The sequence below is a fragment of the Peromyscus californicus genome, unplaced genomic scaffold (assembly GCF_007827085.1).
Source record: "Peromyscus californicus insignis strain IS unplaced genomic scaffold, ASM782708v3 Scaffold_6__1_contigs__length_162567912, whole genome shotgun sequence".
Classification (NCBI taxonomy): Eukaryota; Metazoa; Chordata; class Mammalia; order Rodentia; family Cricetidae; genus Peromyscus; species Peromyscus californicus.
Genome location: NW_026294584.1, coordinates 104,257,037 through 104,277,925, shown reverse-complemented (window position 1 = coordinate 104,277,925; position 20,889 = coordinate 104,257,037). Strand labels below are relative to the sequence as shown.

General features: G+C 53.6%; 2 protein-coding genes across 5 annotated transcripts in view; both read left to right on the top strand.

Annotated features, from left to right (window-relative positions):
• Podxl2 (podocalyxin like 2) overlaps window positions 1-9,636 on the top strand; it is a 33,911-nt gene extending 24,275 nt beyond the window's left edge. The window contains exons 3-8 of the mRNA XM_052719993.1: window positions 1,413-2,209; window positions 2,637-2,711; window positions 6,420-6,576; window positions 6,957-7,018; window positions 8,490-8,669; window positions 9,206-9,636. Coding sequence (XP_052575953.1) covers window positions 1,413-2,209; window positions 2,637-2,711; window positions 6,420-6,576; window positions 6,957-7,018; window positions 8,490-8,669; window positions 9,206-9,418 — 1,484 coding nt within the window. The 3' untranslated portion in view covers window positions 9,419-9,636. The remainder of the gene's footprint in view (window positions 1-1,412; window positions 2,210-2,636; window positions 2,712-6,419; window positions 6,577-6,956; window positions 7,019-8,489; window positions 8,670-9,205) is intronic.
• Window positions 9,637-10,267: 631 nt separating this feature from the next.
• Abtb1 (ankyrin repeat and BTB domain containing 1) lies at window positions 10,268-16,338 on the top strand. Of its 4 annotated transcripts, XM_052720994.1 has the most exons (13): window positions 10,290-10,449; window positions 10,804-10,889; window positions 11,143-11,205; window positions 11,282-11,337; window positions 12,385-12,529; window positions 12,667-12,826; window positions 12,915-12,960; window positions 13,228-13,344; window positions 13,431-13,549; window positions 13,701-13,799; window positions 13,886-14,053; window positions 15,460-15,660; window positions 15,751-16,338. In XM_052720994.1, the coding sequence occupies exons 6-13, from the start codon at window positions 12,773-12,775 to the stop codon at window positions 15,955-15,957; spliced, it is 1,011 nt and encodes a 336-aa protein (XP_052576954.1). In that variant the 5' UTR covers window positions 10,290-10,449; window positions 10,804-10,889; window positions 11,143-11,205; window positions 11,282-11,337; window positions 12,385-12,529; window positions 12,667-12,772; the 3' UTR covers window positions 15,958-16,338. The 4 variants fall into 4 exon arrangements, with proteins under 4 accessions (XP_052576953.1, XP_052576952.1, XP_052576954.1 ...); XM_052720993.1 differs by lacking the exon at window positions 10,804-10,889 and having other exon boundaries at window positions 10,268-10,449; window positions 13,228-13,323; XM_052720992.1 differs by lacking the exon at window positions 10,804-10,889 and having other exon boundaries at window positions 10,278-10,449.
• The last annotated feature ends 4,551 nt before the right edge of the window (window positions 16,339-20,889 follow it).

Genomic DNA, 20,889 nt, shown 5'->3' with positions numbered 1-20,889 from the left:
ATCTCTGTGAGTTCGAGGCCAGCCTGGACTACCAAGTGAGTTCCAGGAAAGGCGCAAAGCTACACAGAGAAACCCTGTCTCGAAAAACCAAAAAAAAAAAAAAAAAAAAAAAAAAAAAAAAAAAAAAGATTTATTTTTATAAGTGTGTGTGTGTGTGTGTGTGTGTGTGTGTGTGTGTGTGTGCTTGAGTGTATGTATGTGCAGTGCCCACAGGGGCCAGAAGAGGGCGTTGTATCTTCAGGAACTTGACTTCCAGGCAGTTGTAAGCCCCCTGATGTGGGGGCTGGGAACTGAACTGCTGTACTCTGGAATAGCTGCCAGTGCTCTTAACTTCTGGGCCATCTCTCCAGCCCCACACCTATCTTTTTATGTGGGTGCTGTACATTCAAACACAGGTCCCATTACTACGGAGACCCTCACTGCCATGCCCCCCTTGCCATGATGGTCTGTATCCCTTCAAATTATGAGTCAGAACAAATCTTCCTTTCAGTTTCTTCTGGTCTAGTTTTTGGTCACAGCAATGACAAAAGTGACTAATACGTTATTGTAACCTGTTTCCTTCAGTCTCATCTTGTTTTGTTTGGGAGATTTTATTTATTTTTATTTTATATATATGTGTAGTGGTATTTGCTCCACCCATGACCTTGGGCTATATGGGGCCCAAAGGAGGCAGTACTTCCTGGCCTTGTAAGTGACCTCTTACAAGGGGTTGGAGAAGAGTCACATGCCCTGCTCCCTGCTCCTGCTTGCGAGGTGGATTCACTCAAGATTGCAGAAAGGAGTAGACAGAAGTAGTCGTCCTCTGATCTGACGAGGAGCGAATCCGAGTGAATCCACCTCGCAAGCAGGAGCAGGGAGCAGGGCATGTGACTCTTCTCCAACCCCTTGTAAGAGGTCACTTACAAGGCGAGGAAGTACCGCCTCCTTTGGGCCATATAGCCCAAGGTCATGGGCCGAGCAAATACCACTACATGTATGAGTGTTTTGCCTGCACTTATGTCTGTGTACCAGGTGCATGCAATACCCTTGAAGGGCAGAAGAACATGTTGGATCCTCTGGAACTGGAGTTCTAGATGGTTGGAAGCTGCATGTGAGTCTGGGCATTGAACCAGTGCTCTTAACACCAAACCATTTCTCTGGCCCCTAAATTTATATTATTTTTTTATTACTATAAGGGGAAACGTGAACAGCCAGCTCCCTGTGTCCTGGTAGGCTGGCTTCATTCTCCTCCCCCAGCTCACTTCCCATTCTTCCCCAACACTGCCCATCATCTGGCATCCCTGTATCCTTCCATCCCATGGCAACACCTCTCTTCTTTTACGCCTCAGTCCCACTTGGAGCCACTGTTTGTATAAAGGTCACCCCACCCATGGCTGATGAAGTCTGTGAGTTAGCTCTCCATCTTTCCTTAGACTATGTCTTCCCAGACCTGACTGAGAAGGCGGCTTCCATGGAAGATCCAGGCCAGGTTCAAGACCTGCCAAACCTCCCCTCCATCCTGCCCAAGATGGATCTTGCTGAGCCTCCCTGGCATATGCCTCTGGAGGAGGAGGAAGAGGAAGAGGAGGAAGAAGAGGAGGAGGAGGAGAAGGAAGAAGAGGAGAGGGAGAAGGAAGAAGCAGAGGAGGAGGAGGAGGAACTGCTCCCCGTGAGCGGGTCCCCAGAAGGAACCACCATGCAGGCCCACGACTCTTCACCTAATGTCAGCAGCACCAGCAGCCAGGGTCCTGGGGCCAGCAGACACAGGCAGGAGGATTCTGGGGACCGGGCCACATCAGGCATGGAGGTGGAGAGCAATGTGAAGCCTACTTTCTCAGTGCCCGCAGTTACCCCAAGTACAGTGGCCCTGGGGGATCAGAACTATAGCCAGGAGTTTGGGGGCACTGAGTGGCCAGCTGGGGGGCTGGGGGTACAGTCTGAGGTCACCCAGGGAGCTGGTGAGGAGGCCACCCTGGGAGCAGCTGGCTTAGATGGCCAGCAGGGGGCACTGCCACCCTCCTCATTCCCACAGACAGTGGCTCCAAGTGGGACTGAGGTCCCCAGTGAGGGTCACCTTTACCCCAGGACCCCAGACTCTTTCCCACCTGGACCCCAAGACACAGAATCAACCCCTTCCTCTGCTACCTGGGGACAAGAAGGTGTCAGTGAGAAGCCCCTGGAGGGTCAGGCAGCCGAAGCTCACTCACTAACACCGTGGGACTCTACTCAGGTAAGCCGGAGGTGCAAGCTAGCCTCTGTGTAAGAATATCTACTGTCCCCACGGTCCTCAGGCTGTCAGCAGCAGAGCGATGTGGTGGGCGCTGACCCCACCTCTCCCACCTCAACTGTTAGCACTCACGTACTCAAGTCGTTGTTCATACACACAGGCTGCAGGGGAGGGGAAGGAGTGTTCAGTCCCCAGAAGTTCAAGGACAAAAGGACATCACAATCAGTGAAGCCTCTGGACAGGCCAAGCCTCTCTTTTCATTTATGACCCCAGTTTAGTCTTATGCACTTGGGGTGGGTTCCCTGGCATGGCAGTTCAGGAGGACATCGTTGTCTTCAGACCTCAGGCCTGCACCTTCTCCTGCTCTCCAGAGGTCTCTCCAGAGGTCTCTCCTGAGGCCTCAGTGTCTTGCTTTCTGTTTCCTGCACAGGTGATCTGCAAGGATTGGAGCAACCTGGCTGGGAAGAACTATATCATCCTGAACATGACGGAGAACGTAGACTGTGTGAGTGCTGAGCTGGCCACATGGAAGGGCCAGAGGGGCAGAGGGAGGTGCCACAGTGGGGCTGGGAGAGGCCAGCCCAGTCTTGAGCTGAGCCAGCACCTACCACTTAGGGAAAACCAAAAAGAGGTCTTTCCTACTTAAAAATTCTAGGGCTCTTTTCTTCCTTGCTTCCTAGAGTTTTGGGTTTTGTTTTTTCTTTCTAGCCCAGGCTGACCTCAAACATACTTATGTAGCCAAGGGTGAGTTTGAACTCTGATCCTCCTGCCTCCACCTCCCCAGCACTGGGATTGCAGGGCCTGGTTTTATTCAGTATTAGGGATCAGACTCAAGGTCTCATGCGTGCTAGGTAAACACTTTACCAATTGAGCTGCGTCTTTGGCCCCTCCCTCTTCTCAGTTTGAAGAGACTTTTTGTTCCTGTGTACTACATGCCTTATTCTCTAATGAGATCGAGACCTGTTCTTTTGTCTGTAGGGTTTTGTCAAGACAGGATCTTGCTATATTGGCCAGGATAGCTTGGAATCTCTGGGTTCGATCAAACCTCCCACACCCACCTTCCACGTGGTGGAAGCACACAAGCCAAGCACCACTGTTGTCCAACCATATCTTTTTAAAGAGTTGTTTTCATGTGGGGTACAGTGCCACATACCTGCAATACCAGCACTGTGGCCGCTGAGACAGGGGAATCAGAGGTTCAAAGCCAGTTTGGGCTGCATAGTGAGGTGCAGTCTCCGAAAGGATGCTTACCCCACCCTAGCCACATTATTTCTTCTTAAGCTTTTTCATAAACAACATCTGTGGGCGTTTGTTCATAGCTCTCTAGGGTGAGAGAGACAGACAGACAGATACACAGACACAGACAGACATGCCCTCAAAGCCTTGCATAGCTCATGTGCTAGGCCATCAGTCACTGAGCCAGCCATTTATGGGCCCCCTGATGGGATATGGAACCTCCATGTGATCAAGATGGTGTCCTATCTTATTCTGTTGGGGTGATAAAACATTCAGACAAAAAGCAACAGCCTGTCACTGGGGGAAGTCAGGGCATGAACTAAAGCAGGAACCCAAAGCAGAACCCATGAAGGAACACTGCCTGCTGCATGCCTCCCCCCACCCCCCAGGTTCATACTTAACAAGGTTTTTTTATACAGTCCAGGACCACCTGCCCGGGGAAGGGTGCAGCCCACAGTGGCTGGGCCCTCCTGCATCAATCAATAAGACAATCTCTCACAAACATGCCTACAGACCAACCTGATCTGGGCAATTCCTCAACTGTGGTTCATCCATCCTCTTATACCCAAGGCTGTATCAGGCTGACAGTGTGGCTCCTAGGCTGGTGGGCTGCCTGGGCTATTCCATTTGGAAGTCTCTAATGTCAGTGGCATTAGGTCCTTCCTCCCCAGGTGACTAGACTGCCCTACTAGAAATATGAAGAACTGTTGTCAGTGTTCTGGGAGCCAAGGCAGGCCAGAGGTTGGGCGTCTCCATAATTATATGCTTACATGAACATAAAGATATGCTTACATGAACACCAGTGCTCATTAGCCATGGAGTCCAGGACAGAAAACTCCCCATACAGTAGTGCTGGACAGCCTCATGGTCAGAGGCACTCTGTTTTACTCTCTTGAAAACATGAACTCCCAGGGCTAGGGTGTGGCTCTGTGGTGCTGCTCAGCACACTCAAGACCTGGTTTATCTCCAGCATGGGGTGGGAGTTAGAAAACAAAACAGAAAAGAGAAGATGCACTTCTCCAGGCAGTGAGACAGTTCGCCACTGGTGTATCCATCTCCAAGCACCATGTGTAGACTGCATCTCTCTCGTCCAGTATTCCAGTATTTCCTTTTGACCTGTGTTTGAAGAGAATGGGACAGTGTGTGTGTCAAAAGTGGTGGGCCACACTCAGCCTCTTGTCTCCAGGAAAAGATGGGGAGGAATGGACCCGCTGTCCCTCAGAGACGGTTTTACAAGATGCAGCTACAGTTTCAGAATTTTGCATTTGAGATCTGGAGGAGTGGTGCAGACTAGCCAGTTTCTCTTACTTTCCACCTAAGACACAGGAGGCAGGAAGGGAGCCAGCAGAGATCAGTAGGCGCAGGCACAGAATGGGGAAGCAGTAAATGCCAAGCTGACCTTGGCGTTCTAGAAGCCAAGAGAATCTTTGCTTTAGAGATGAAGGGTCCGATCCTTTGCCTGGCACAAGAAGTACTGGAAAAAGAGACGTTTGGTAGTCGTCAGGTAGGACAGAGAGTTCTGGCTTTAGTGCAGAGGGCTGGGTTACAAGCAAGGCTGACCCAGAGGGACAGCTACTGTTCCCAGAATTGGTGATTGAGCGACTCCAGGATGTTGGGTAGCCCACATCTCAGATGGAGAAGCTGAGGTTCAGAATGTTGCTGAAGGTCAGAGCTAAGAAACCATAGGATTTGAACCCTGGTGCATTTAGTTACAAAGCCAGGGCTTTCCCTTCCCTAGCTAACTCTGAGTCCGGGGGACTTTGCTATACTGTAAGGGGTGGTACATGTGTGGCAGAGCAACTGAGGGCTTCTGAGTCCCAGAACAGGCAGGTAGAAGCCTGTCCTGCCCTCCCGTATCAGTGAAGACACTGACCACTTGACCCTGGTTTGTCTGACTGTTGTGGGACAGAACTGCTGACCAGGAAGCTAGAGAGTATCTAGACCTGAGATGCACTGGGCATTCACTATAAAAACAAGGAACAAGCCCAGCATGAAAGTCAACCTGGTGGATTTCAGGTTGGCATGACAACCAAGGGATAGGTCCTTATCCTAGGCAGGAACCCAAGAGTAGCAGTTCATCTCTGCCTCAGGTATCACCCAGGGTGACTGTTGAGATCTCTTCTGACAGCCCAGCTCCCACAGCACCCTGGAGAACTGAGCATCTGGAAAAGGGGTTTCTTTCCCTTTTGGGGAAAGAAATGGGACTCTTGGAAGAAATGGAGTCAAGGTTTTCCATATACAAGAGGAAGAAGCTGCTGAAGAGGATCTGAGGACCCAAGGAGGGTCTCTTTTTACAAACAGTAGGCATGAACCCTGTGGCAGCAGCCTGGCCTCTAGTCCTGCTACACTAAGTTCCTGTGGAGGGCTGGGTTCGTCTTCATGTTACATTGTGTAATTATATTTGACACGATCATCTAAACGGTGAGGTAGACAGTCTGAGGGGAAAGAAGCCGCCTCGCCTCGCCCCACACCTTGGCCAGTTCCCAGGGTCCTCTCAGCCATCTCTACTGCATTCCAACCCCTGTTGTAAAAGCACTCCCATCACTCTTTCAAGGCCCAGAGCTGGCCAGTGGTGAGATGACCAGCAGAGGAGCCCCATCCACCGTTGTCAGGCTCCCTGCTCTCTGGTGGCTGTGGGGACTTAGTGTTGTGTCCTCCGCAGAACTGTACACTTGCCATGGACATCATGGGCACTGCTCCCAGAGGCTTGGGCACTGCAAACCCCAGTTAAAGGTTTGTCTTTGTCTGTGGACAAATCCATGTCTCCTCCACCTGAGTGGCCCTGGGACAGGCTCACACCATGGCACCTGCAGATGGAAGTGAACCAACAAGCTGTCTCTGCCCATACTCTGCTCTCGGGTGGTCCCAGAGCTGACCAGGCTAGCCAGAGGACCATCTAGGCCTTTGGGAGATGGGTTGAGGGCAGATGGGGTCAGCCTACCACCCTTCCTTGAGCTTGGTCCCTCTGAACACCTAGGAAGTGTTCCGGCGGCATCGGGGACTCCAGCTCCTAGCCCTGGTGGAGGAGGTACTGCCACGCCACCGCAGTGGCCAGCGTGGGGACTGGCACATCTCTCTGAGCAAGCCCAGTGAGAAGGAGCAGCACCTGCTGATGACACTTGTGGGCGAGCAGGGTGAGGAGGAGAGGGGAGAGGTGTCCCTCCACAGGCTCAAACTGGGGGCTCAGGAAAGAACAGATAGGGTGGTAAGAGCTAGGAACCCCAGAGAGCAAGCAGCATGCTAGTGTAGGACTCCAGGTGGAGTGACGCCTGGGTTCTGGTGATGAGGAGACAGGTATAGACACCACACACTGTGAGAGGGGACCCTTGGGCTGCAGATGCTTCTAGCATCCCACCTGTCATATGGTGTTCCAGGGAATCAACTCGATGGGAAGTAGGTCAGCAGGGAGCATACATGGGCGTGGTTAGAAACAGAAGCATAGCAGAGGAGGCAGACAGGCTGCCTTAGGAGACACTTCAGGGGTGCTGTGGCGATGATGGCATTTCTCCTGCAGGGGTGGTACCCACTCAAGATGTCCTTTCCATGCTCAGTGGCATCCGCAGGAGTCTGGAGGAGGTAAGCATACAGGGACCTGACTCGGCAGCCGCTGCAGCAGCCTTTCCCATCCCTACCTCTCAGAAGTGCTGAAAGAATTCACAGCCTGCTCCAGGACAGGGTTGTGCCTCAGGGCCCTGGCCATCCCCAGATAGGAAGAGCACGTGCAGGCAACCAGCTGAGCAGAAGGGCTGCACACCTGCGGGCCATAGTGGGGGAGTTGCCATGGGAGGGGGGTTAAGTAGGACAGTGTCTGAAGTACCATGCAGGACCTAACGGAGGGGGAACAAGATAGGCCCTGTCCCTACCAGTGCTCCTTCAGGGGAACCTGGGGTGGTGGGGAATGTCTGGAACTGGGAAACATCCCTCCCTTGTTAGAGGTGGCTCTGATCAGGTGTGGTCTTCTGGCCCCTGCTGGCTACAGAACATATAAACTGGAGGTCCAGATATCCAAATATTCCTGATCCTCACCCCTGCCCCTGCTTTCTCTCCTGACTCATGACCTGTGCAGTCTTTGGAGGGTCTCTGCAGTGTTTGACAATACCCAAGATGTCACACTCTAAAGGTGCTATGTGTTTCTGGGCTACACACAAGGTTTACAAGGTCCAGACTACACTGGCTTCTCCCTTGGTCCCCTCTTCCCCTCCGCGGGGTTTAAGGATTAAATGAGAGGTGAGAGCTGAAGCCTGGGGAGGTCAGGTGCCTTGCCTGAGGTCACCCAGGTAGTAAGGACCAAGCCTGCCTGATAGAAAGCTGCTGTACTGCCTGGATGACTCCCAAAGCTCTTATCAGCCTTGAAAATCTGGGCTCATGACCACAGAAGGACAATGGACACTGGCAAGGTTTCCATAATGCAGGGAAGAGCCGAAGCCGGACCTCCTCAGAGTTCCCCGATAACCCCCACCTTCCTTGGTCCCCTTCTCTCACCTGAAGCTGGTCTGTAGGGAGCTTTGCCCAGCCCAGCCAGAGCAGCCTGCAGCAGGAGGCACATGCCACCTGCCATCTTACCACTGGGAAAGGGAAGAAGCTGGGCACCCCTGTTGTGGGCTGCAGTTGGCATCCCCACATGGCTCCCAATGATGCTAGGCTGCCTGAATGACACCACCTACCCCTTAAGTGGAAGCTATGCTTCAGGGCACCGACTGAAGGGTGGACTTGAGTGTCCCCCAGAGACCTTTTTGCTTTGTGTAATTGATGGGGACAGGTGTGGGGCCTCATCTCTTTGGGCCACAACTCTCAACAGAATAGTCTGTGGTGGAGTCTCAGTGCTGGGCACGGCAGAAATCCATGAGGATATGAAGGAACTGAGATGTGGCCACTGGGAGAGCTTGGGGGCTATTCTTAGATGAACCAATAGGGACAGAATAGAATGCCCGTCAGCACAGGTCCAGGTCCCAGGCCTCAGGCCTGCCAGGGGTTCCAACTCCACGCCTGTAATGTTAGTAGCTCCCTGGACTTTTGCTGAGGCCCTATCCCATCCCCCCACCCCCAGATTGGCATCCAGAACTACTCCACCACCAGCAGCTGCCAGGCACGGGCCACCCAGGTGCGCAGTGACTACGGGACACTTTTTGTGGTGCTGGTGATCATTGGTGTCATCTGCTTCATCATCATTGTGCTTGGCCTACTCTACAACTGCTGGCAGCGTCGGCTGCCCAAGCTGAAACACGTGGTGAGTAGGCCAGGTAGGGCTTGGAAAGGGTGGAGTGCTACTCAGCAGCCTCACCTGGTGACCTGTACCAACTCAGTTGTGATTACTGCCAGGCTTGGGGCCTGCGTCTACCTCTCTCTGAGGCTGGTACTGTGGCTTTCTTTGTGAGAAGGTACACAGTGAAGGGGTGCCAGTCTCACCAGGGGTCCCCTCTTCTCCAGCTCTTCCTACCCCCAGTGTCCCTCGCTTCAGGCCTTTGAGAGCAGGTGCACATTTTGAGTCAGTGTCCTGGAGCCAAGAGCTCCTGTAATCTGCGATAGGGAAAGGGGACAGGCTCTGGTCATCCCCCCGCCCAGCTCCTGTGCTCTGAGTTTCAGGGAGTCTCATATCTACAAAGGGCTGTTGGGAGGGATCAGGTGACACCAGGGAGGTCACAGTTTTAACAGTGCAGAGAATTAAGGCTAGAGCTGCAGGAACTTGTTTACTGGGCCCCAGAGAGCACCCTGGGGGCGTGGCCAGCCGCCGCTTGTGCCCAGCTCGCTCTCCCGCTGCCGCAGTCGCACGGCGAGGAGCTGCGCTTTGTGGAGAACGGCTGCCACGACAACCCCACGCTGGACGTGGCCAGCGACAGCCAGTCGGAGATGCAGGAGAAGCAGCCCAGCCTGAACGGCGGTGGGGCCATCAATGGCCCGAGCAGCTGGAGCGCGCTCATGGGCAGCAAGCGCGACCCTGAGGACTCGGACATGTTCGAAGAGGACACACACCTGTGAGCGCCCGGCCACGCGCCCAGTTGCGCGGGACTACCCGACGCCGCGGCCCCGTGCCCCTCCCGGCCCTCCACGCAGGGCCACTTTGCTTCCCCACCGCAGCAGGCGACCGCGGCGCAGCTCCCACCCCGTCCCGCCCGGCCCCGAGCGCTGCCCGAGGGCGGTGTGCTCCCCGCGCCCGGACTCCATTAAAGCCGCCAAGACGCGCGGGCCGCTCCGCCTCCACGCCTGTTTCTTGCTTCCGGAGGGTGGTGCTCTGGGGGGCGGGGTGATGATAGGGGCGGGGAAATGGGCGGGACACGCGGGGGGTCATCCGGGTGGGTGGGCGGGGCCAAGCGCGGGTGGGCTGGCACTTCTTGGAGTTTGCGGGCGTGGCTAGGGTCGTGGGTGGAGTCTAGGGAGTGTATTGTCTTCTGGGTGGAACCCAGGTGGGCTGAGCTGAGCCTGGAGCGGTCAGGGAAACGTCCTAGTGGGCGAGGCCCCGGCCTTGTGGGCGGGGCCTGAGCAGCGCAGGTCTCAGGTTGGATGGGCGTGGTTAAGGGTCAGCGTGCTAGGGCTGGGGGAGGTGTTGCCCTCAGGGCTGAACCCCTGCGAGGTGGGCGGGGCCTGGAGCGGACTTCCCTTCGGGTGAGGCTCTTCTGTCGAAGTAGGGTTTTGGTAGTGAGCTTTCCTCTGGCGAATGGGCGGAACCTGAAGGTTTGAGTTGTCCTCTAGACGAGTGGGTGGAGTTCAGGCTAGAGGTTCCCTAAAGGCTAAGTGGGCGTGGTTAAGGTTAGTGGGTGGGGCCTTGATGAGAAGCGTTCTGAACGCGGAAGCGGGGTTCAGGCCGGGCGGTCCTCCGGACGCCAGGCGCCGCTGCTGAGCCGCAGTCGGGCATTGCGAGGCGGAGCCGCGAGGGGCGGGGCTGTGAGTGTTTACATCCGGCCCGGCACAGAGGTCTCCCGACATCGCTTGGCCGGGGGTCCAGCCTCCCTCGCTATGGACACCAGCGACCTGTTTGCCAGCTGCAGAAAGGGGGACGTGGGCCGTGTGCGGTGAGGACCTGCAGTGCAGGAGGCGGGCGGGTGTCCGCAGGGTGCGTCGGGCATGGGTGTGCGGGGCAGGCGCCGTGGGGCTCCCGAAGCTGACCGAGCCCTTTTTTCCAAATCCCCTGACTCTCATCAGAGGAGGCCAGGCTGCAGCTCTGTCCCAAAGCCTCCTTAGGCCTGTCCCCAACACCAGATGCCACCTCAGAGCTAATGACCCCTCCCTCAATGTAACTGCAACTCTGAGAACCCAGGTCCTGCCTTGATATCCTCCTTGGGCTGCCGCGTCCCAGTGATGGCTTCCTAGTTCTTGACCTCTTCTCCTCAGCATCTTAACAATTGTTCTTTCCACTTCTTCTCTAGATCTGCCCCTGTCTCCTGCTCTCCACTCCCAGAGTGCCTGCACCAGCTTTTCTCTGGCTTCTCTGCCTTCACCTCCCCAGGCTGAAGTAGGGGCCCCATCACCTTCTCTCTCCCAAATATTACAAGACCAAATTCTCAGCCTTCTTAACTTGGGCTTGGCCTCTGTCCCTGAAGCTACCACCCAACTCGCAGTTGCTGATCCTTGTAGGCCTGTTTACTCCCAGGTCTCACCCTTCTCAGAGGGGTCCCTCGCCCAGAGAAATGTGGCCTCCTTCCCTACCTGGTCTCCTTTCCCAGATCAGAAGCAGTTCTGACCCAGGCTCTGAACTTCCTGCCCAGGTACCTGCTGGAGCAACGAGACGTGGAGGTGAACGTGCGGGACAAATGGGACAGCACCCCTTTGTGAGTGTGAGCTGCGGGGTAGCTGGGTGGGTTAGGGTGGGTCAACCCTACTGACAGCTGCCCCCTTTTAACCTAGGTACTATGCCTGCCTCTGTGGGCATGAGGAGTTGGTACGCTACCTGTTGGCTAACGGTGAGAGAGGGTCAGGGCCTGCCTGACTGTAAGCTCTGATGCCTTGCTACACATTTGCACGCACCCTTGATTTCCTGTTAACACCCCAAAGTCAACAAATGGTGCCCTCTAACCCTCTGTCCACTTTCCCATGTCACCTTTGACACCCAGAGCAGTCCCAGGGCTGTGTCTGGACCATACCACCGTTGGTCTGCTAAACTGATCTCTTGCCCCACCTACAGTCTGATCCTCATATTGCAGGCAGGAGGATTTTTTCCACGGTAGAGCTGAACGGAGTTCAGGAGTGTTTGGGGAAAAAGAGATTGGGCATGGTTGCTCACACTTGTAGTTCAATCACTGGGGAGAGGAGAGTTGAGTCAGGAGGTCTCTCTCAAGTTCAGAGCTAACCAGGGCTACATTGGGTGACCTTGTTTAAAAGAACAAAACAAAAGGATAAAACTGGACTTGCCTGTGAAACTCCACAGGACCCACTCCTTAGGTCTCCCACCTGCTGGCTGCCGGTCAGCACCTGGTCCCTTAGTACCCACTGGACTGAGCCATCTCCTCCCTCAGGTCTTTACAGTTACAGTACCTCCTGCTTAGACTGGAGTTCCTACCTAGATCTCTGCACTTCTCCCTTAATTCAAGTCCCTGTACTTAGCCACTGTACTGGCCTGCACAGCCTCCCCATGTGGCAGCCACCACCATTGTCACCCTTGATTCTGTTTTGTAATAATGGCAGCTGCCGCAGACTAAGGTGCTCATGTGCCCCACTAGTGTTCAGTTGGGGCAGAGATCTGCTAGTCATCGAGATGGATGTATACCGGACCAGCCATCCAGTCTGTACTTAGGCTGCGAATCGTCTGATATGTACTCGTGAATATGCCTACATCTAAGTGTGCATCTAAGTGTGCCCTTGGCCTTCACCAGGACTCAAGGGTTGCCTGGGACACCTTGGGAAGGAAGGAGGGCCTCTAGGGCTTCTGGACTCTACCGGTGGGAGCTGGGGAGGAGGGGAGGCCAGAGATCAGTGTCCCTTAACTTTGACTGGTGAGCATTGCATCATAGGAGCCCGCTGTGAGGCCAACACTTTCGACGGAGAGCGGTGTCTCTATGGGGCGCTGAGTGACCCCATTCGTCGTGCACTGCGTGACTACAAACAGGTCACCGCATCCTGCAGGAGGCGGGATTACTACGACGATTTCCTGCAGCGGTGAGCTGGGGGCGGAGCTTGCAGCATTGGTGGGGTTGCTGCCCACTCTCAGTGGGTTCGGGTGGGCGGGGTGTGTTGAGTGGCCTTGATGCACCTGCATTTGCCTGAGTGATGCATCCCTTCCTGGCTTTCCCCAGGCTTCTGGAACAGGGCATCCACAGTGATGTGGTCTTCGTGGTACACGGAAAGCCGTTCCGAGCACATCGCTGTGTCCTAGGTGCCCGCAGCACTTACTTCGCCAACATGCTGGACACCAAGTGGAAGGGCAAGAGCGTTGTGGTTCTCAGGCACCCGCTGGTGCGTCTGTCCGCCTTGAGGGAGAGTGCTGACTTCTGGGCGAGCAGTTAGATCGTGCTCTGATCTCTAATTTCTGCTCTGCCCACAGATCAACCCGGTGGCCTTTGGGGCTCTGCTGCAGTACCTGTACACAGGTGACTGACCCTCTGGGCTGGGACCGCAGTACACCCAAGGTGGCCCTGAGCTGACGTGCCCCTTCTAAGCTACTCACCGTCGGGGAGGAGGGGTGTGCCCGGCATGCAAGCATCCTGACTCCGGCAGGGTGCCAGCCTGACTTGCTTGCTTGGAAAGAACACATCCCATCCACAAACTGAACAGGTCTTAGGTCCTTCTGGATGAAGAAACCCGGGCATTGAGTAGGAATCGCTCTCGGGTCCTGACCCAGGCCCCTGTACCCCCAGGCCGCCTCGACATCGGTGTGGAGCATGTTAGTGATTGTGAACGCCTGGCCAAGCAGTGCCAGCTGTGGGACCTGCTCGAGGACCTGGAGGCTAAATGTGAGAAGGTGTCCGAATTCGGTGTGTACAGGGTCTCAGGCCACGGTCTTGGGCTGCAGCCAGTAGTGCTGGCGGAGCTCTCTAACCCCTGCTGTCCTCTCCCCCAGTGGCTTCCAAGCCCGGCACATGTGTGAAGGTCCTGACTATTGAGCCCCCTCCAGCAGATCCCCGGTTGCGGGAGGATATGGCACTGCTGGCTGGCTGCGCCCTGCCACCTGAGTTGCGGGTACTGACGGGCATGCTGGCCTGATGGGCAGGAAGGGTGTCTAGGGATGGGGCTGTGGAGGGTAAGCCCCACAGAGTTGGGTTCCCTTCCGAGGCCAGCCTGGGAAGCTGCTTCCCTTTCACGAACAGTTTTGGTGCCTTTCCTCTGCCAGGGTGACCTAGGAGAGCTGCCCTTCCCGTGTCCTGATGGCTTCAGCAGCTGCCCTGATATCTGCTTCCGAGTGGCTGACTCCAGCTTCCTCTGCCACAAGGTGCCTGTCCCCCTCCTATCCCTACTCGGGTTAGCTCCCTGGGGACAGATTCCAGCCCTGGTTCTTTCTGAACTCTTCTCCCTCAGGCTTTCTTCTGTGGCCGCAGCGACTACTTCCGGGCCCTGCTGGATGACCACTTTCGAGAGAGCGAGGCACCTGCAGCCTCTGGGGAGCCCCCAGTTGTCACCCTGCATGGCATCTCCCCAGAGATCTTCACTCATGTGCTGTACTATGTATACAGTGACCACACTGAGGTGTGGCACCCAGTGGGAGGGCAGTGGGGAATGGAGCCCTGGGCTGTCAAGGTCCTTGGGGTTCTGGGCTCTTGGGTCATTCCTGCCCTTAGCTGCCCTAGAGTTCTTGACTCAGGCCCTATGAGTGGCAGTGGACAGTGCCAAGGTTCCCTGTGTTGGTGTATATGTGCACAGCACGGTAACAGGGCAGCATGCAGGAGAGAAGTGTACTTTCCATTGGTCTTGAGAGACCAGGTGGCTTGTTGGGGACCCAGGTGTCCCTCTGTCTGGCTTCTCCAGGGCATTCCTGCAGACCTTTCCTCAGAGGGTAATGTTTTGGGCCTGGTGGGCCATGTGGTATCTACAGGGCTACTCGGCTGGGCATGCTATGCGCCAGGAAAGTTCTTTGTAGGAATGGTGGCCCTGACTCTCAGGCTATGGCTCCCATCCTGTCCTGGCTTTGTCCTCTACAACTGAGATGGAGCCACAGGAATGTGTGTACCTGCATCACTTCCTGTTGACCCCTGTCCTGGCCCTCCAGCTCCCGTCAGCCTGCCCCTCTCTTAGGTTCTGCCTTCGGCCTCCCTTCTGCCTGCTCCCTCACTTCCTTTCTCATCATCTGCCACTCACTCTGTGGTTGACGCTGTCATCCTGAGTCACAAGCTCCCCCCTGAAGAAGCTTTGTTACCCAAGAACATTCGTACTAGCTCAGAGTGGGGATGGCTTCTGAACACAGTCCAACAGGAGATTAGTCTCTGGGAGCTCTGTCATCTCAGTTACATACCTGCTCAGTGCTTTGGTGTATCCCCTAGGAAGATGGAAGATAAATGCATTTCCTTGAAGCTTGTGCACGTGACCATATGACCACAGGTCAATTAGATGGCAGGGTGGCATTCTGAAGTATAGTGGCATAGTCCTTTGTTCCCTCTGCTCGATCCCTGAGCCACCTGAGGTCAGGCTGAAGCTGGACCCTTGGTCTTTCTCAGCCAAGGCCTTAGCTGTCCCCTGCTCACATCTGTGTGGTCTCTCAAGTGGAAGGAGCCATGCCCATGCTTGTGGACTAGAAACTGGAATCTCCAGCTCACTTTACTAACAGCTTTCTAAGGCAGACATGACTATCTCTACTCCACAGATGAGGAAGCAGGCACAGAGGTGGAGGGACTCACCTAGAACCCCACAGCTGGGTGTGAAGAGCTCAGGTCTAGGACTGAACCCACACTGCTTCACCTGGAAGGGCTCCAGCCCTAAGCACTGGCCTGCCTTTGGCCTGGGACCCTCTCCCCCCAATCTCTCCCACGCATTGCACCCTCAAAGACCTGGGCTAGGCTCCAGAGCTGTGTCACTTGTATTCCCACTGGGGCCTCCACCCTAGGCCCTTGGAGCCCTTGGTGATCACTGGTGTCCCTATGTCCCTTCCTGTTCCACAGCTGCCCCCTGAGTTGGTCTATGACGTGCTCAGTGTGGCTGACATGTACCTTCTACCTGGCCTGAAGCGGCTTTGTGGCCGCGGCCTGGCCCAGCTGCTGGAGGAGGACAACGTGGTGGGTGTCTGGCGCATAGCCAAGCTGTTTCGCCTGGCCCGGCTGGAGGACCAGTGTACTGAGTACATGGCCAAGGTCATTGAGAAGGTGGGCAGGGGTGCAGAGAGGGGGAGGCTGTGAGGGCAGGATACAGCCTGTGCTGGGATACAGCCTGCCTTGAGCCTTGTTCTTCTGTAGCTGGTGGAGCGAGAGGACTTTGTGGAGGCGGTGCGGGAAGAGGCGGCAGCTGTGGCCGCCCGGCAAGAGACAGACTCCATTCCACTTGTTGATGACATCCGCTTCCATGTGGCCAGCACAGTCCAGACCTACAGTGCCATTGAAGAGGCGCAGCAGCGGCTGCGGGCACTTGAGGACCTGCTCATGTCCATCGGCTTAGACTGTTGAGCCCTTGCCATCTGGCAGCCTGCAGCTAGGGCTCCCACGGTGACGAGCACGTGCGGTGTGTGCATGCAGCAACTGTTGCTCTCGCATGCTTGGTGGCATTACAGTGGACAGAGGGCACTCATTGGGCTCCTGGGAACCTCACAAGGTGTTCCTGGGACGAGCCTCCTCCCCTAGTGCACAAATAAGCCCCGAGACTTGGGGCTGGCACCACTCAGGGAAAGCTGGGGTATGGTAGGCTTTGAACTCAGTCCCCTCTCGCCTAGCACCCCACCTACTCCCTCCTGGCCCTCACCCAGCCCTGGCTGGCTTTGACTGTTTCCATGTACAGGGTTGGATAGGAAACAGGAAGTGTGTATGGCAATAAAGCTTGAATTCACTGTGGAGACCTGTTCCTGTGTTGGGGGACAGCTTGGGAGGACAGCTTTGGGGAGTGGAGCTGGTAAGGAGGAGAAGCTGGGGACTGTAGTTTGGGGGTTTGGGCAGTCTCAGCAGGGCACTTCACAAAGGGTGACCCAGAGGCTTAGAGAGCAGGTTCTGAGCCAGTAGGCCTTTACCCCTGCCACTTAACCACAGCAGATCTGACTCCATGACCTAACGACACAGACCAAGACGTTAGACAAATACCAATTCCCTGGATGCCCTCAGGTCTACGGACCATGACCCCCCTCACCCACATAGACCCCTGCTTTGGCTCCAGTCCTGAACAACCAGCCCTGCTTGTTACCCTAAAATGTTAAAGATCGCCCTGTCTTTGTGTTTCCAGAACTTTCTAGATTTTCCCCCTTTCCTTCACCAATGTCTTTTCATATGTTTTGCTCTTGTATGTTGGTCATATGGAGGAAGATTTGAAGCCGCAAGCTGGGCCAAGTTGCCCTCAGTCAGGTTTTCAAGCAGAGTGTTGCAGAGATGGAAGGCAGGTGCTCCAGAACCCACCACAGGCAAGGGTTGAGGGGGGGGGGGGGCAGGGAGTAGATGGATGGCGGAGTCTCATTGGCTCTGCCTTTGTGCCTGTCCCTACCACGGCCTGGGTTGCTACTGAGCTCCACGCTGGGGAGATGAGTTCCGTGTGTGCTTATCTGAGAAGGCTAGGGCCACCCCTGGACTGTGGCAGGCCTGTGTGTTTGTGAAGCATATGCAGGAGCCGTCTGCCGGGAGGTTCCAGTCAAGCAGGGGTGTGGTAGTGACTTGCATCTTTCAGCGTATACTTTGAAACCACAGGGACAGGGAGGACGGGGACTCAGGCCACACCAGGTCAGGATGTGTGGCCTTGATTGCACAAGGTAAAGGGAAGGCTTTAAAACAGCATTCATTTCTTCCCGTGTGTGATTATTTATTCAATCAAGTCCGTCTTTTGAACAGATGTTATTTGAAATCAGAAAGTTTCCATTTTCCACCAGACATTAATAACACAAGCGAAGGAATTCCAAGTGCCCTGGAATCCATATTCTCCAGGTTTATTGATGCTGCAGTCAGGTTACCAAGAGCCAGGCTGTGGGTTAGAGTGGAGATGAGTTCCCCAAACACAGCACACATACCCACTCAGAAACCTGAGTGTTGCAAGTAGGAGATGTTGTGCCCTTGTTGCGAAACCTCCAAGCAAGACCACCACAGAGCCAATATCCGATGCAAAACACACAGTGGTTTATAGATAACAAACAAGCCCTGGCTTGGTCCACGTCCAACACTAGAATGCAACAGTGGAGGAGGACGGCCCTGAGCTCTTAGAGTGAGGGGTTTTTAAAGGGAAAAACCGCAGGCAGGATTGGTACAAGCCTTTGCATCATATGATTGGGTGAGGGTATGTAGCCTTTGAATTTACTGGTTGGGGGTTACAGGCCTGGACAAGTCCCAGGCTCTGTCCTTGAGCTGCCATGAAGGCTGGCTGGCCTCGCACGTTCACATTGACCCAAGCACATAGCTCTAAGCTGGTGAGGGGTCCCAGACAGTAAACAACTGGCTGAACCTTGAACAGTCAGAGTACATGCAGAAAGGGAGCTACTGCAAGGACTATGTCTTTTGTTCATGGCCCTCCCAGAAACTGCTTGCTCAAGTCTCAGGAAACTGAAATTGAGGGCTGATCTCTGAGAGAAGACTGAACAGCCTGTTATGGCATCTGCTTTGTCCTTTCATCCCCCAATCTTGGAGATCTTTCTTTTTTGGTAAAAAGACTTTATCATCAGGGTAGTAGATTATTTTGGGGACTAATTGGACCAGGATGTAAGTGATTTTCCATTATCATCGTCAAAGTGAGCCTCCCGTTAGTTGTTGCCATCTGCAAGTGTGTCATGGGTTTGGTTCAGGGGCTGATACTGGGATTCTAGCATCCTCAGTTTAGTGGTACCCAGACAGGAATCATCATTCAGTTAAGGCATCAGTGACATAAGAGCCAACAGTGATTAGCAGAAGCAGAAGGGCCAAAAGCCCTGTGATGGGTGACAGTTTTTTTGTTTTGTTTTTTGTTTTTTTGTTTTTCTGCATGTAAAAGCAAAGAGCCTTTATTTCAAGCTCTGGAGCTTGGTCCCTCTGTCTGTCCAACACAGCGGTGAGAGCAGAGAGCCCTGAGTTCAGGTGGGGCAGAGTTTTTAATCAGAAGAGGTTGGGGTGAGGGGATTTCCAGGGTCCAGGACCCTGATTGGCTGACAGTTGTCTAGGGGTATCTGTAAAACAAAAAAAATAGGTGTGTGCTAGACTCAAGGACATCTGGCCACCTTATCTAATGGTTGGACTGTTTGGGATGTCAGATACTTCCTCACCCCTGGGTGGATCCCTGGGTGGTATCTGCTTAAGGCTTTTCCTGGATCTGGGTGTTGCCTGCCAGTAAGCCTGTCACAGAAACTGTGTCTAGGCCCCTAAGCCTGTCATGGCTGCTGTGTGGTCAAGCTATTTTGGGACCCCTTCACATTCCCCACTTCACAAGTACCAGTGATAGGACTCAATCATGAGTCCTACCTGTCCAAGGATGCAAGGGTATTGGAACCTACGAACCATTAGCTAACAGGTTTTTCTAAGGTAGTGACACCTGTATCTATTGCCATTTTTTTCCCCTTAGGCGTTTGCTGGACAGGCCTGGCCTCTCTTTTATCTTTTTTTTCTCTTTCTCATTTTTATTTATTTATTTATTTTTCTATGATCACCTTGATACAGTACAAATTCTTATCCTAATAGTGAAATGTTTTATTGAGGCTTGCCCAGTAATTGAGTAAAACCAAAACTTACTATAAGCCACAGTCATCCTAGGGTCCCCCCTGCTATATAGCCTCCCTGGTTCTGTGGGTTGCAGTCTGATTGTTCTTTGCTTTATATCTAGTATCCACTTATGAGTGAGTACATACCATGTTTGTCCTTCTGGGTTTGGGTTACCTCATTCAGGATGATATTTTCTAGTTCCATCCATTTGCCTGCAAATTTCATGCTGTCATTGTTTTTCTCTGCTGAGTAGTACTCCATTGTGTAACCACATTTTCTTTATCCATTCTTCAGTTGACGGGCATCTAGGTTGTTTCTAGGTTCTGGCTATTACAAATAGTGCTATGAACATAGTTGAGCATGTATCTTTGTGGTATGATTGAGCATTCCTTGGGTATATGCCCAAGAGTGGTATGGCTGGGTCTTGAGGTAGATTGATTCCCAATTTTCTTAGAAACTGCCATACTGATTTCCACAATGGTTGTACAAGTTTGCATTCCCACCAGCAGTGGAGGAGTGTTCCCCTTGCTCCACATCCTCTCCAACATAGACTGTCATTAGTGTTTTTTTTGTTTTGTTTTGTTTTGTTTTTTTAGTGTTTTTGATCATAGCCATTCTGACAGGTGTAAGGTGGTATCTCAGAGTCGTTTTGATTTGTATTTCTCTGATGATTAAGGATGTTGAGCATTTCTTTAAATGTCTTTCAGCCATTTGAGATTCTTCTTTTGAGAATTCTCTGTTTAGCTCTTTAGCTGATTTTTAAATTGGATTGTTCAGTATTTTGATGTCTAGTTTCTTGAGTTCTTTATATACTTTGGAGATCAGTCCTCTGTCAGATGTGGGGTTGGTGAAGGTCTTTTCCCATTCTGTAGGCTGTCTTTTTGTCTTATTGACTGTGTCTTTTGCCCTACAAAAGCTTCTCAGTTTCAAGAGGTCCCATTTATTAATTGTTGTGCTCAGTGTCTGTGCTGCTGGTGTTATATGTAGGAAGTGATCTCCTGTGCCAATGCGTTCAAAAGTACTTCCTACTTTCTCTTCTATCAAGTTTAGTGTAACTGGATTTATGGCTGACAGAGTTCTTTATCCTGAAGGAACTTGGAAGTGAGAATGAGGACCAGTTGTTATTTTATTTCAGGTTCCCTATAACAAGAAATTCCCTTTTGATCTAACATTCTGGGGGGGGGGGCGGGGAAGGGCGACATTTTCGCTTCTGTAATCACTTTCCTGCTGACCTTGGGACATTGTTGTCAGGGACCTGGTGTAAGGATTGTGTCCTTATTATGTCACCAGCCTGCAACGGCTTCCCAGCCTAAAAAGCAGACATGCCCTCTCACGGGCCTCTTTCTGTACTCCCCCCCCCCCCAATTCCCTCTGTCCTCCGTGCGGTCTCTGTCTCCCTCCCCCCTCTCTCCCTCCCCCTCCCCCTTCCCCCCCCCCGTCTCTCCCTCCCCCTCTCTCTCTCTCTCTCTCTCTCTCTCTCTCTCTCTCTCTCTCTCTCTCTCTCCCTCCCTCCCTCTCTCTCCTAATAAAGCCCTAGAAAGGTAAACATGGCTCGTGATTCTGCTACCACCACAGCATCCAGCGCTATCTTCTGTTGGCATGGCCACCGCAGGCAGCGGCCAGCCACAAGTGCTACCGCTTAACCAACACCTGGAAAGCCAGAATGTTAGTCAAAGACACGGAGGGAACATAGAAGCGTCTGTCTAAGAGATAGCATTTATATCAGCTGGATTGGTCCACATCAGC

What these genes read in the sequence shown, in the direction of transcription:
- Abtb1 (XM_052720992.1), top strand. Translation starts at nt 10,394, where the DNA reads ATGGACACCAGCGACCTGTTTGCCAGCTGCAGAAAGGGGGACGTGGGC. An exon ending in GGGGACGTGGGCCGTGTGCG is followed by an intron (nt 10,450 to 11,142) that starts GTGAGGACCTGC and finishes CTTCCTGCCCAG; the next exon opens with GTACCTGCTGGAGCAACGAG. An exon ending in CCCTGCCACCTGAGTTGCGG is followed by an intron (nt 13,550 to 13,700) that starts GTACTGACGGGC and finishes TTCCTCTGCCAG; the next exon opens with GGTGACCTAGGAGAGCTGCC.